The sequence below is a fragment of the Rattus norvegicus genome, chromosome 9 (assembly GCF_021556685.1).
Source record: "Rattus norvegicus strain SHRSP/BbbUtx chromosome 9, alternate assembly SHRSP_T2T, whole genome shotgun sequence".
Lineage (NCBI taxonomy): Eukaryota > Metazoa > Chordata > Mammalia > Rodentia > Muridae > Rattus > Rattus norvegicus.
Window position 1 is genome coordinate 88,949,278 of NC_141542.1, and position 15,866 is coordinate 88,965,143.

Sequence of the window (15,866 nt, forward strand, 5' to 3'; positions counted from 1 at the left end):
ATGTATAACCTCTCAAATGTTCCTATCCGAAAAAGGAGTTGACAATCCCCAAGGGTTCAGGTAACCTGAACCTTGTAGCTCGTTGTCCATGGAGAATGTGTGTTCTCTTTCCTCCACACAAACCACCATAGGGAATTAATTATCAGACACTCCCACAACAGATCACGAGTCCTTTTACTTGGGGATCTACCCTGTTTTTTGGTCAATAGTTTATGGCCTTAAAGAGTAACCAAGCTGGGCTGGAGAGATGGCTCAGCGGTTAAGAGCACTGACCTCTTCCAGAGGTCCTGAGTTCAAATCCCAGCAACTACATGGTGGCTCACAACCATCTGTAATGAGATATGATGCCCTCTTCTGGTGTGTCTGATGACAGATACAGTGTATATAATAAAGATCTTTTTTTTTCTTTTTTTTTTTTATTTGTTTTTGGAGCTGGGGACCGAACAATAAAGATCTTTAAAAAAAAAAAAAAAAAAAAGTAACCAATCTCTAGTAACCTGGTGGAGATTGTAATCTTTTATTAGGATGGTCGTGTCCTGTTCCCCATTTACCCAGTCTTGGGAAATTTTAATGGTAGAGCTTGAGCAATACTCTTCCTATTGACCCATCGAATGTGTTCACGTTCTATTTAGCTGTCTCCAAAGCTCCCTGCAGGCCATGCCTGATGATAACGCTACCACAATTTGTTCAGACCATGGAGAGCTGCCACTGGGCCTCTACCCTTCTGTACCTTTGCTCTCAGTGAAATCTCTTCTGTCACAGCATCTGGTCCACAGAGGTATCAGGGGAATTCTCAGTGACACCAGTGTCCCATGAACACATCCCTCCTCACCACGGTAAATGTTTCCCTAAGAAATGCTTTGCTGTCCAAAAACATCTAGGAAATATGAACATGTGTATTTGACTTGTTAATTACAGGGATTTTTCCCCCTGATGCCCAGTAGGATAATTTTAATATAAAAAATATGTTCCCATCTACCACTTAAAACCACCTAGCACGCAGATGAATCTGAGAAGTGCTGATGTAGTCCACAAGGAGACGCTGATTAAAGTAGGTGAGCCCTGTGGCCTCCCAACCCATCGGCAGTCCCTGGTCCTGTTGAGAAGCCTGTGATTTCTGAAGGGCCCACTTCAGTCAGTCTGAGCCTCTCATACAACACAGTGTTTACTCATTTGAGCAGAAAACCCAGTCCTTGACTGGACTTAGGTGTAAACCCATCTGTCTCTCAGTCTCTTCTCCCTCTAACTTAAAGGGATGATGGAAGGAACACCAAAGTTTCTTCTTATTTATCAGAAATATAACACACAATTCAACTTGAAGGCACACAGAGAAGTCTTTTAATTCCTTGGGGAAACATCTCCTGGGTTAATTGCAGGTATTTTAGTTACCACAGAGATAATTTTATCCTTACTTGTTTGAAACCAAAAAAATAAAAACTATGGTTAATGGTTTATAATTCATAGACGCAGACAATTTTATCTATTTTGACATCAAAGAAGACAAGAGCCAAAACAAATTCTGATTAAAACAATACAACATTCTAAGATGTCTTTTGTTTATTTTATTGTTTATCTTCTAATAGCCCACAGAAGAGACTGAAAATAGTTGTGGGCTAATCTTAAACATGAAGTAGAGAATAAGCACTAAACACTAAAAAAAAAATAAAATAAAATAAAACTTTTACCTTACTTATTAAACTAGGAAGAATTTTCCTGAAACGCACCTGTTAAATTAGTCTATAATATATTAATGAATGGAGGACATGTATTTCCTAGTAAATATTTTAAACATGAAGTATACGCTTGGGGGAAAAAAAACTTCTCAGGATATGAAATTTTTCAAGTCTCAATCCCCTGAACAGACTAATACAAATTTATTTTCCACCTGAAGTCAGAAGTGCAAAATTGTTAAAAAATAAAAATATTTCTATTGTCCTCAGAAGTCTACAGATAAATCCCACAAGTCTTTAAAGGCCTTTCAACAAAACGCACCACGATCTCTTGGCAAGCTTTGCTTTATGATCTTGGGAGATGGGGCTTCTCATTCGGTGGGCAAGCTGCACTGTTAGCACAGCTCCATTTTAGAAAATCACCCTCAGAGTGAAGACCCAGCAGTCAGCATGTGCCACTACCTGCATATCTGCAAGTTTGCACCAAAAGGTCCCTAGGCGGCTGCGACCCTCAGCTGACAATCAGGAAACAGATTCAAGGCAGGGAGTAGAGGCCAAACGTTCCAGTTTACAGATGCTATTCTTCCTAAAAATGCCAAGGGCTTTTGGATCAGAAATGGGCAACATGGGAAAAAAAAATCGAGGCAACTGGGTAACTTCAGGGCTGAGGATTGGTGCCAAGGATTCGGGGTGCTCTCATCACAGAGGAAGACACGAGCTACAGGAAGTTCTGCTGTCTGGGCTGTATGTCTACACAAATCTATGGTCTGGCTCACCTAGTCTTCTAAATAACCGTGCCTGATGCTCAGAGGGATGCCCTAAACAGCACCCCAGCTGCTGCAGGTGTTTCCAAATCAAAGCGAGGTCACAGGGGGTTTTAGGAGGTTTTATGAAATCTGGGGCACCCTGTCTAGTATTACACTTAATAATGATTACCTCAACATTGGCGATGTAATTGAGGGCTCGGTTACACCCTTCTCTATTAGTCAGACCCTTCTGTTGATTAGAAAACATCAGTCCTCCACACTCCACAGAATGAATGACTGTGGCTTACATAACCAATGAAGCCATGGATTCTTGGAACCTGACTATCCAGGAAGAATTGCCCACCAACCACCTCTTTAACCTTCCTTTCTGGATGCACGGTGGTCACCGGGTGTTTTAGTGTAACCAGAGCATCCTTAGGGGAGGGTCCTGAGAAAGACCTTTCGTTTCGTAGGATTCACATTAGTGTTTGACTGGAGAAAGCCCTCTCCTGGCTCACTGGAAACTGTGGGCAGCTGTCCAGCTTGGGTGAATTACTGTGTAAAGAGCTCTGTTCTTCTGGGCCTCCCTTCAGGGACTTGGAAATGGAAGGTAGGGCAGCTTCCTCTGGCCGTCTACCAGGCATGGGACCCCAGGTTTCTTGGGGTACATTTGGCTAGCAATCTTAAAGAAGTCATCAGCAGCATCTAGAGCAATGAGCCGGTCCTGCAGATTAAAAAGAAAAGACAAAAGGAAGCTTGCCAAGTTAGAGACCAAGCCACATGGATACGAAAATTTAATAGACAACAAAGCCTGCCTTGGAAATCAGACCAGGCAAGTAAAGCGTTCATTAAAATTTCAAGTCTTAGAGGCTTGCTGTACCTCTTTATTTCCACCAATCTTCTGTAATGTAAGCATATGTGTGTGCATGCATGTGTGTGTGTGTGTGTGTGTGTGTGTGTGTGTGTGTGTGTGTGTGTGTGTGCGTGTTCAGATGTGTGCATGCAAAGGCCAGAGGTCAACCTTCGGTGTTGTTCCTCCAGAGCCACCCCACCTTTGTTTCACTATTTTTGGAAACAGTGTCTCTCACTGGGAGCTATGAGGCACCTGACCAGCTAGGCTAGCTCTCAGCAAGCCTAAGTGTCTTAGAAACAGGACACAGCCTATTTCTCTGCGTCCCAGCCCTGAGTGCCAGCGTGCCAGACTTTTAAAGTGGGTGCTGGAGCACAAACTAGACTATCTCCCCAACCCCTCCACCAACCGTGTCAATCTCAGGCTGGAGAGATGCTTTGACCCTTTGACCTAAGGTCGAAACTAACCACACAGCGGGACTTGTCTGAAAAACAGACTCTGGCCACAGCCTGAGCCTCAAGGGCTTGAGGTGAGATCCAGATTATCCTCCCCCTCAAAGCTTTTCAGGTGGCTCTGGTGCCATCGGCCACAGGTGCACACAACGGCAGCAGCAACAGCGTCCGCCATTGTATCCTGCTGGAGTTTGTGAGGCTGGGATGGGTGTTCCAGGAAATAACAGAAAAGGTAAAAGCAAAGCCAAACAGGACAGATAAGGAAGACACCCACTTACCACAATCAAGAGATATCTCTCGGAGAGCTCCCAGCTGGCTGGGAAGATAGAGGTCTCTTCTGCCAGTTTTAACAGCATCTCTCGGGCTTTCCTCGTGTTTTTGGAATCACTCATGGTGCTGAGTTTGGTCACTGACAACAAAGAGTCAGCTTCCCTTTGAAAGCCTAACATAGGAGAATGTAAAGTCATCACTAGGAAGAGCTCATCCTGTGGTACTATCACTGTGGTTATTAAAGGATCCTGACCAGTGTGGTGGTGCACACCTTGAATCCCATAACTCGGGAAGCAGAGGCAGGAAGATCTCAGGGTTCCTGACAGCCTGGTCTACAAAGCAAGCTCCAGGACAGCTGGGCTACACAGAGAAACCCTGTCTTGAAAATAGAATGTGGATTCTATACAGTGAAAACTAAGGTCAAAGGCACTACTGTGTGCTGCTTCCCACACTGTGTGAGTGGGAGGCTCTTTACTTAACACTAGTCCATGTTTTCCATGGTTTTTCTTGTTACCTTTTCCCTCTTTTAAAGGAGGTTTGGCTCCTGACTGCTCATGGCATTTTGTTAGTGGCCCCCCTTTTCATCCTCATGGTAATCTAGTCAACTGGTGGAAAATTCATTCCCAAAGACAGAAAAGACTCACAGAAGGCAACTGATCAGACTGACTTGTGGAAAGTAAACTATTAACCCACAGCGAGACCGAGCGAGTTAGGAGGGCAGAGCACCCACCTTACCCCACTGACCCCAGCCAAGACAACGAGGGCTGCCACCCTGGTACCCACCTCTGGAAACCTGGAATGCCAGAGGATCACGTGACCTCAAAGCAGACTATCAAAGACTCTAAAGGTGGTCACTCATTTCTGAACACTAGAGCAAGCTGATTTCTTGATGTGGGGATATTTATTCAACCCTAGTAGAACTAAGAAAGGCCACTATTCAATGTCTACCATAATGTCAAGTGTATTTTCCTGCCCCTGCAACTTTTCCCACTTTTTGCTTCTTTGAGAACTTTCTGTCTGAATATCTCTTACAAACAATATTTCTCTCACCTGTCATATTTATAAAGCTATTACCGCTTGGACAATCGCTCTCCTTCTAATTCAGTCAATAAATAATGACAAAACCAGTAAGTAGTAACACCCATATGACTTTGCTACCTGGTGTCATCTCTGACTTGGGGACAGATGAAGTCATATGGACTGGTGACAACAGAAATATCAAGGTCTATGTTGAGAGCCTAAAAGAAAAACTGAGAACCTAATCAGTACAAGGTAACTTAATTAGTCAGTGTTTGGCAAACTTTTGATGAAGCATCGCCTGTCTCAGCCTTTTGCAAACATCTTCTCCACCTTCCAATTGATTTAAAAAAGAACCCAATGGCCTACAGCAAAACAGGATGGGGAGGCAGGACTTCTGGGCAAAGTAAGGAACTCTGGGAAAGAATCTGAGTCAGGAGACAAGGCAAGTGCCGGCGCTCGGGAGGGAGCGAGCCACATGGCAGGTCGCACGTTGGTATAAACAGGCCAATTTAAGTAAAGGAGCCAGCTGGGAACAAGCTGAAGCTAAGGCCATGCTTTCAGAATTAATGAAAGGTCTCCATGTCATCATTCCATGGCGGGTCTGGGACAGTCCAGGCAAACCTTGATGGAAAAGTGAAAAGCACGTGACCAGTTGTTTTTACCGTTTCAGTCTCTCTCAGACTCACCCAAATCTTCTAAGATTCGTCTCCACCTGTTCCTCACTTCCCTGCGGATCTGCCGCAGGGTGTAGATATCATAGTTGAGTCTTTGCCACTCCTGTAAAGAGATAAAAATTCACATTTACTTACACCCTCTGGCCTAAAACCCCTATCGCACCTCTGAACCTCATGTTGCCTAAACACATGGCTCCTCTCTTCACTAATCGGAACACGGAACATAATCCTACAAGAAAAGGAGGCCTACACAAGGCAGAGGTGACAGGAACGTCATCAGCTGCCATTGCTGAGGAATCGCTCTGCTTCTAAGGGATGTCACATCTGAATGTTACTTAGACGTTCTGATAATCACTTCTCTCCAATGCACTGACCTTACCTGAAAATGTGCTTAGCCATAGTAAAGTTTCGCGTAAGACTACCGTCAAGATTTACAGTATAAGATATTAGGACAAAGGTTGTCTCAGGAGGTTAAGTACTTACCACACAAGCTTGAGGACCAGAGTTCAGAGACCCAGCACCCTGTAGATGCCCAGTGGGTGAAGGGGTAGGTCTATAATTCCAGTGCTCAGAGGCAGAAATATTGGGGGAGGGGAGCACGTTCATGGATAGCTAGACTAACCAAACTGGTGAGCTCTGGCTTCAACTGAGACACCCTGCCTCTATGACTAAAACAAAAAATGACTGAGGAAGACTGCTCACATCAGCATGTGAGCGTGCGCACACACACATACACACATACACACACACACACACACACACACACACACACACACACGAAAGAAAAAGATGTCAGTGCCTGCCTACAATGAAGACCTAATAAAACCCATGTATTTGGAGCCATTTATAGATGACGAAACTAAGGCTCAAATAATTTTATTCTAGGTAATAAATCTTAGAAGTTCATGAAAAGACAACAGCCAGACTCTCTGTCTCGGTTTGTTATGAGGATGACATAGAGATCTAGGACTCCAGAGCATCCCGACTCCTGCCGCGTCGCCCATCCCGTATCTTAGCATCACTCTTGATATGGTAAGCTGTGTGGGCACACAGAGTGAGGTCCACTAAAAGGTTTCCATCCTGGAAAGTCCTGTATCAGCTTTTGGGTAACATGGGCATCATGTTGATCCTATCAGGACCAGGATCAGCCTTAGGGTTGAGACCCCTCTGGGGGTCACATATCAGACATCCTGCACATCGGTATTTACACTATGACTTGTAACAATAGCAAATTGTAGTCATAAAGTAGCAACAGAACAGTTCTATGGTTGGGGGGTCACCACACATGAGGAACTGGATTAAAGGGTAACGGTATTAGGAAGGTTGAGAACTGCTGCCTTCAGGTGTCACAGGAATTTGCTTTTAAGGAGACTTTTCTTATCGTGAACGCCTTTCCTTTCCTAGAAAAGACACAACTGCCTTTGCTCTCAGCTTCGAGAACAGCATTTTAAATGTTTGATTTTAAGACTCAAGCTATTTAATATTTTGACTCTTGTAACTGAAAAGGTTTCAACAACGCCATGCGCTCCCTGCTAAATTCCTTTCAAGATAGACTTGCCTTGCAGACTGCCATTCAATTTCATGCCTAGCTAAGGAAAATCAGCTTAGCTGCCGCTGGAATGCATCAAAAGGTACCACTTTGAAAAAGAAAAGCTAGAAATAAAGTGGGCTTTGTCCCAACTGCGAATGAGACTGTATCTGAGGACACGCCGTGAGAAGGGAAAGGGCTTTATGCTACACTCTTTAAGGCAGCAGGTTGTGGATTTCCTAGTTCTTAAAAAATAATAATAAAAAATAATAATAAAGAAAAAAAGAAGAACCAGCTAGAGGCGTGTGTATGCATGTGTGGTGCCTAGAATCAAAGACAAAAAGGTCTTAGAATGGAGGGCAGTTGGGGTTGGGGATTTGGCTCAGTGGTAGAGCACTTGCCTAGCAACCACAAGGCCCTGGGTTTGGTCCCCAGCTCCGAAAAAAAGAAACAAGAAAAAGAAAAAAAAGGAGGGGCTGGGGATTTAGCTCAGTGGTAGAGCGCTTACCTAGGAAGCGCAAGGCCCTGGGTTCGGTCCCCAGCTCCGAAAAAAAAAAAAAAAAAGAAAAAAAAGGAAAAAAAAAAGAAGAATGGAGGGCAGTTAACTGAGTCATCTGGAAATCATGGAGAGATGGACAGCTCAGCAGTTGGGAGCACCAGTTGCTCTTCCAGAGGACACGACTGAAGTTGGAATTACAGCACCACATGTTAGCGCGCCACCACCCTCTGAAGCCCCAGTTCCAAGCAGCTCTGACGCCCTCTTGTGGCCTCTGAGGGCACTGCATGCACATGATACACAGACACCTCTGGTCAAAACACCCATACGCCTACAATATTTTAATTTAAAAGTAAATAATATGCAATCCTGGCCTCACAGCATCACATTAAAGCATGCCTAGACAACCTCCACCCCTGACTGGATAAACTGTAAAGGGAAAACTTGAACCATGGTCTTTTCAGCAGGAAGACCTTATAGTACTCAGTGACGATTCAGTACAGCGTTCTGTGCTGAGCCAGACTGTCTGCCTACGTCTGGATCTAGCCCCACTGCCCCTATTTCACTGCCTGTGCCTCATCTGCAATGCTACCCACACCACAGTGGCCTGTGAGGCTCAGCTGTTCCTCGGCCTTCAGACGCAAGTCAGCATACACCCTCTTGGGATGCTGGGCTTGAATAATCCTAGCTAACCAACAACAGTCCACATGATGACCCCTCGCTCCTGTTTCTTGCTATGGGCACCCCAAGTCCTGGCCATGGCTAACTACTGGAAGAGGCTCTGCAAAGAAAAGTTCCAGAGCAGTCAGGACAGAACCAAGGTACCAGGAAGAAAAGTCAGTAAGAGAGGATCAGTAAGGGCTGAGAAGATGGCGCAGTGGTCAGGAGTACTTGCTGTTCTCCCAGAAGACCGAGATTTAGTTCTCAGCACTCACATCTCTAACTCCAATCCCAGAGGCTCGGATGCCTTCTTCTGGTCTTTGAGGGCGCTGCATGCATATGATAAACATGCAGGAAAAACATCCATACACATAAAAATAAATAAATAAATCTTGACAGGGGAGGAAAGGTATAAATGTCTGTTAAGAGGCAGAAACAACAACCTGTAGTCCCCTGTCACAACAGTTCCAGGGGGCTGTCATGTTTTCAGAGCCAAGAGTCTCAACCCCCAGGCTGAGACATCGCTAGTGACTACCAAGGATCAAGAATCCCATACCTGGGTCCTATACCCAGACAGTAACACTAGAGGGCGCAACTGGTGCTCTGCCTACCGACATCTCTTCTCGCTGCTGCCAAGCACAATGGAGATAATGGATAAAGGCCACTGGGACTAGCTCCTTACCTACTCACCATCTATTCATGAGCAAGAGAGCCCTTACCAGCTGACTGGTGACACGGCCTTGGGTCCAGCCTCCCCACTGTAAATAACTTGCAAATAGATGATGTCATCAATCTTTCACACATCAATTTCATCCACTATCAATATCTTCTTTTGACCTAATAATACAGCTCTAAAACAAGTAGAAGCCTGAGTGAAAATCGGATTTAATAGGATGAGTGGTCAGAGGAAACCGAATCCCCCTTAAACACGGTGCTCTAAATAACAGTGTGAACGTGAGGCAGATGAGAAATGACCACACATAGAATCTTCTTCAATTACAATTCTTCATAACTGGAAAGAACCATTTCCTCATGCTAGAAAGGAACGAGTTCTTGATGTGCTTCTAGAACTCTTAAATTCTGACGATTTGCTTTTTTTTTTTTTTTTTTTTTTTTTTTTTCCCGGAGCTGGGGACCGAACCCAGGGCCTTGCGCTTCCTAGGTAAGCGCTCTACCACTGAGCTAAATCCCCAGCCCCCGATTTGCTTTTTAAGCTCGACACAATTTGACCTTAAATATTAAGAATGAGGGGAGTAGCAAAGATCTGGCAAAAAGAATAATGCAGAATTAATTCCGTCAAATGCCTGGGAACCGAGCCAAACTATGTGTGACTGAAATGAACACCTGGGGATGTTCACAGCTACACTTGGGGTGGGGATGGGGAGGTCTTCTCTTCATGTGGCCAAATCAGATTACAACTGATACAAAAGTTAAATTGGCAGCGCGGAACAGAGAGAGCAAAATCATCTCCCATCAGTACTGACAAAGCTGGCCGGGACCATGAGCACTGATTTAAGCTCCTCAGACCACGTGGTGATTTGAATGAAAATGGCCCCCAGAGGTACAGGCAGTACGGAGTGCAAGGACTGGAGGGGTGTGGCCTTGTTGGAGGAAGTGAGACTTGGGCAAGGCAGGGGAGTTTTCAGAAGCTCAAGTCAGGCGTAGAGTCACTCTTCCGGCTGCCCACCAATCCAGATGTACCGGATGTGGAACTCTCAACTCCTTCTCCAGCACCATGTCTACCTGCCTACCACCACGGTTCCTGCCATAATGATAATGGACTAAACCTCTGAACCATAAACCAGCCCCGATTAAATGGTTTCCTTTATAAGAGTTGGTTATGGTGTCTTTCCACAGCAGTAAAACCCTAACTAACACAGACCACTTTTCTCCTGCACAAAATCAAAGCTCTGTATTCCTCATGGCTGAGGAGCTGGCTCAGCAGTTAAGAGCACTTACTGCTCTTGCAGAGGACCCAGGTCCAGTTCCTAGTGCACAGTCTGCATGTGTGTCAACTCCAGTTCCAAGTAAGCTGATGCTCTCAATCCGACCTCTGCGGGCACCAGATGTGCACATGGCACAATCTACATGTCAGCAGAACACTGACACATAAAAATAAAATAAGCCTTTAAAAAAAAAAAATTAAAACGGCCTGGAGAGATGGCTCAGTGGTTAAGCACTGACAGCTCTTCCAGGGTCCTGAATTCAATTCTCAGCAACCACATGGTCTCTCACAACCATCTGTAATGGGATCTGATGCCCTCTTCTGGTGTGTCTGAAGACAGCTACAGTGTACTCACATACATAAAATAAATAAGTAAGTCTTTAAAAAAATGAAAACACTGTGTTCTTTAACTAGCGTCTCCCCTGGTCACTACTCCAACCTTTGATACCACGATTCTCCTCTCTGCTTGTATAAATTTGCCACCTTAGAGTCCAAATGAAAATGAAATCAGACAGTATTTGTCTGTCTGGCTTATCCTATTTAGATCATAAAACAATGACCTCTATGTTCATCCACACCATTGCAAATGACAGGACCCCACCCCTTTTATTTTGGATATATTCTTACTATTGTAGCCCAAGCTTTCCTGGAACTAGCAGCAATCCTCCTGTTTCCTCTTCCTAAATCCCTGAATGTTGGGATCATGGAGCTGATACACCCACTGTCCTCTAGTATGTGTTGGCCCTCCATGCCTTGGACCAAGAAGGAGCACATCCCCATCCCTCTCCGTCTACATTCTACTTAGCCTTCGAGACTCCGCTCAAATGCTACCACCTCCTCCAGCTTAACTGAAAGTAATGCTTCTTCCCTCAGCTCCTTCATGAACAATGTTGTAGGTTTACTGTGCGTACGCTGCTACATTGGTGCGTGCAGGGCGTCTTTCACTGCTAGAGTGTAGGCTCCTTAAGACACTAGAACCTGAGTGCACCCCTGTCCTATGTAGTACTTTCTACTTCGAGCATCCTCAACTGGGTCTGCTGAGTTCAACTGCACATAAGATACATGAGGAAGCCAAGTTCTGTAGGTGACATAGTCTTTTTTAATGTAGAAACAGCACTACATCTTATCAGAAAAGGCCACACATGGGCTAGCTAGATGACTCAGTGGGTAGAGGGCTCCTGCTGGCAAACCTAAAAATCTAAGCTTCATTCCCAGGATCCACATGGTGGAGGCAGATAGCCAACGCTCACTGCCTGTCCTCTGACCTCTACATGAGCACTGATGGTATGAGTATGTGCACACACGTGCAGAATAACTATAAGGAAATGTATACTATATGGTCCTTTTCCACTCTGAACACCGCACATTTATTTAATAAGGTATTTTGCCTCACACATATTTGAAAAATATTGAATTCAATGAAGATAGAATAAAACCAAACCATCCATTAACCCTCCCCCTCTCTATCTGATCAGGCATTTGAGAGCTGAAAGGTGCTTTCCAGACATGTCTCTCTCACAGTGTCGCAGGCCCTAACTTGCCCCTTTATATTCAGTGCTATGTTCAGAAGAAACTCCAGGTGAATTTATAGTAGAAAGCTATTGGGTGAGACTCTGTGAGGTAAACCACTCAGCTAATTGAGTAGAAAACTGAAATTTAAATCCAAGACTATTAGCTTCCCAAATCCCATTATTTCTCAAGGGCTTGCCACCCAGTCAGACCTACATTTAGCCCACAATGCTGTTCCTCTCTCACCAGTGTGGTGTGGAAATGAGGATTCGAGGAGACGTAATGGTCCCAGAAGCGGAAGAGCCCTCCTCTGCTCTCTAGGTGCTCATTACTACCCAGCAGCAGGAAGACCAATGCAGTCAGATCTCATGCAACCTGGGAGAAACAGACTGGGGAGGCTTGGCAAGGAAGGAGGGTGACACACAGCCAACTATGCAAAGGCAGATCAGAGTCTCCTCTAAACATCCCTGGACCAGACAGTGTCAAGGCCACCTGAGCAGAAGGGGCGCTGCCTTTCAGTACCCTCAAAGCTTGCTTTCTCTGTCCATTAGACATGGTATGAGGCGGAAAGATAGGATTATATTTCACTGTTCCTAGACAGCTGGTCCACTCATTGCCATCTGCCTCATCCCAAAGGGGACAGGCTCAAGTGACAGGACAGAGAAACCCAGGACATAAAAGGATAAGTATCGGCCTAGATGAACCTTTGAGGAGGGGGCTGACAAGGAATTCAGTCCAAGAGGGGTGAGTGTCCAGGATCCTGGCACTTAGGCCTGTGGGGGCTCTGGGATTTGTCTTCCCAACGCTTGGCTTTATGGCTTCAGTCGCTGTATGTCGTCACTACTATGGGGCACTCAGTCTAAGGAAGGAGGGTCTAGTTGCTGGCAACCAGAGCTGATGGAGAAATGAGCCTTTTCAACTGACTAGGTCAAACCCCATGAAGGTCTCATTCGCCTCAGAACCCCTCCTTCTGTAACAGGAGAGGCAGCTTCTGCTGCTGGAGCTGCAGCTGTGAGCCTGAGGGGATGAGCCTTCTAGATTTGCTTGCTTCCAGGTGTTGAGTTTCATCACCAGCTGTGGATGTTGTGCAGCTAAACAATTCGCTATTGTGAGCTGTGTTACAGTTAACACTGCTCCATGGGGTCATATGCCTACCGTTGTTGTCTAGGAACTTGGGGGTGGCTCAAAATGGTTGATACTGCTGACCTGTAAAAGTCACAGGACCAAAGCACATCCAAAGCATGCTAATGGCAATGTTGTCTGAACAGGAAAAGCCATGAAATTTGATATGAATATACAAACCACCAATTTTTTCTCCAATTTTTCCTTACTTCTTGGCACCTTTCCCACAGCCAGACCACCCAACTGTTAGCCATAATTACCCTAAACCATATCCTGAAACAGAAATGGCTGAGGCCTGCTCTCCTGGCCTCACACACTTGGTTCCCTCATGAGTAAACTCTTCCTATTTTGAAAAACTCAGCCTTTCAACAGGCATTGTAGCACACACCTTTAATTCCAGCACTCAGGAGGCAGAGCCAGGCTGATCTCTGAGTTTGAGGTCAGCCTGGTTTACAAAGCGAATTACAGGACAACCAGGACTACAAAAGAAATAGAGAGACTGACTCATCATTTTAATCCAGGCATAGTGGCTAATGACTGCTTCTATGTGCGAGACCAGCCTGGTCTACACAGTGCATTCCAGACACTGAGATTAATTGTAAGAATCTATCTAGGGGACTGGAGAGATGGCTCAGTGGTTAAGAGCACTGATTGCTCTTCCAGAGGTCCTGAGTTCAATTCTCAGCAACCATATGGTGGCTCACAACCATGTGTAATGAGATCTGATGCCCTTTTCTGGTGTGACTGAAGACAGTTACTGTGTACTTATGTATAATAAATAAATAAATCTTTTTAAAAAAATAATCTATCTAACAAACAAACAAAAAACCCTCATTGTTTTGATGTCTGACAAAATGGACCTGGTTCAGTAACACTTGGGTCCTCACTACTGGTCTTCTAGAACTATCTCCTTGAGAGAGATGATTGAGCAGGTGAGGGTATTAGCCACTGGGCCTGATGATCTGAGTTCAGTCTCTACAACATACACAGTAGTAGAACTCCTGCTGGAAACTGTCCTCTGATCTCTGTGCAGGTATGCACCATGGCATCTATGAACATGTATACAAACACACACACACACACACACACACACACACACACACACACACACACACACCAATCAGCTAATAAATAGATAACTTATAAATAATAACTATCTACTTGTCAAGGGAAACTTGGTGTAACAGATCTGTTTCCTCCAGGTTGGAAATCACCACCCTCACGAGAGCCTCAAGAGACCCATAATGCTCTTCTCCCTGAGGTTCCAACTATGACTACGTCAGAAGACAATGGACTACGGTGTGGTTTCCTCGTGGTGAGTCACCCATCTCCTGTAATTAACCCCAATAAACTCATCAGTCTGGGCTTGGACAGAATCCCTTCACTGGTCCATTGGTGCCCTCTTTATCTGGGGTGAACAAACATTTATTTACCATCTCCCCAGGAAGTCAGACATCAGATTCATAAGGCCATTAGCCCTAGGTTGCTGCTGTGCCACCAGGCCCCGAGGTCCACCTGAAAGACGCCATCCTTTCAAAGACAAATAAGGGAAAACTTTGGGGGCAGATTGTATACATGCCAAGCAGACCCAAATACCATCCTGGGGTTACTGCCTTGGAACACCTTGGAATGACACATCTGCCCTGGGTGCCAATTCAGCTCCACTGACTGTCCAGTGTTCACCCAGAAGGAAGGTACAGACCTAGGGAGGGTCAAGGAGGGCATTGACCTAGGGAGGGTCAAAGGCAAACGCTGAGCGTCGCTTTTCCCACCCCCTTGTTTATTTCTGCTCCGTTATCTCTCTCCTCTGGAGTTCTGCAAACAGACTGCACTAGAGTCCAAGGACTCTGACCTACTTCCTTACCTGACTTTAATCTGATTAAGCCAAAAGGTAGCTCTTAGCGCTGCCCAAGTATGCCATCAAAGCCATGGAAAGGGGCTACTAATTGGTACAGGGCTAGCTCATTAGGTCTAACATGGTGGGGGGGATTGTCTCAGGCCTCTTCAGGGTCTCAGGGTTACAGCTCAGAATGTGATTTCACAGACGCTGCCAGGGGAAGCCATGTTTCCCGTGAGTCACGAGTTGCCTAAGCAACTCCCTGGAGCCAACACAGTTCTGGGGCTCCAGCCGCTGCAAGGGAAGATGGCAATCTACTGCTGTCACCAAAGGCGGAGGACAATAAGACCACGTCCTGCTCACAGGAAGACTTACTATTTCTAGCGAGGCAGAAATGGCCACGTCACACTTCATATGCCTAGAATGTGTCATGATATAGGCCACTTCGAAGATCCCAGCCAAGTTTAAACATGTGGGTGGGCTGTGGACAGCTACTTATATTTTACTAGGTGCTACAGTTCAGGGTAATGCAAAGTGCACTGGAGGACACATTTAAATTGCAATATTCCGTGTTGTCAGATGTCAGAATCTGAAGCTGCTCATGTCCCCTGTATAAACTGATGTGCTGTTTGCATAGGACCCTGGGTATTTAGGGCCTCAAGGGAAAACAGCCACGTAACCAGCGACAGTCCAGGTTTCACCTGGGAGTCCTCTGGCTAAAACATCTGTTGATCATTACAAGACCGCATGCTGGCACAGACAGGTGTGTGGTCTCCTCATCAACTCCTCTAGGAAGCAGCCTGTTAATCCTGGAGACACAGGCCCCTCTAGGTCAGGAGACCTTTGTCCTGTCAGTCACCTGCCTGCCTCCTTATCCACATGCTAGGTTCTCATTAACTGAACGAAGCCCTTAAGGCAATTCCAGAGGACTTAAAATCCCACAAGTATAAGGAGAAAGGTGGTACCACAGTAATCTAGAAAGAAGTATGGAAATGAAAGATTATGGATTTCTAAATTTATTAAAGTTTTCATACAATATTTTGATCACGTTCTTCCCCCTCCCTCAGATCCCCCCACCTCTCTACCC

At 45.4% G+C, this 15,866-nt stretch overlaps 1 protein-coding gene across 3 annotated transcripts in view; it reads right to left on the minus strand.

The window, feature by feature from the left end:
- Positions 1–1,315: 1,315 nt before the first annotated feature.
- The window catches only part of Mreg (melanoregulin), a 69,406-nt gene continuing 54,855 nt past the window's right edge, over positions 1,316–15,866 (minus strand). For all 3 annotated transcript variants that reach the window (XM_087567318.1, NM_001192002.2, XM_087567316.1), the window contains 3 exon segments: positions 5,695–5,785; positions 3,997–4,160; positions 1,316–3,140 (listed from right to left, as the gene is read on the minus strand). In XM_087567318.1, coding sequence (XP_087423444.1) covers positions 3,006–3,140; positions 3,997–4,160; positions 5,695–5,785 — 390 coding nt within the window. In that variant the 3' untranslated portion in view covers positions 1,316–3,005.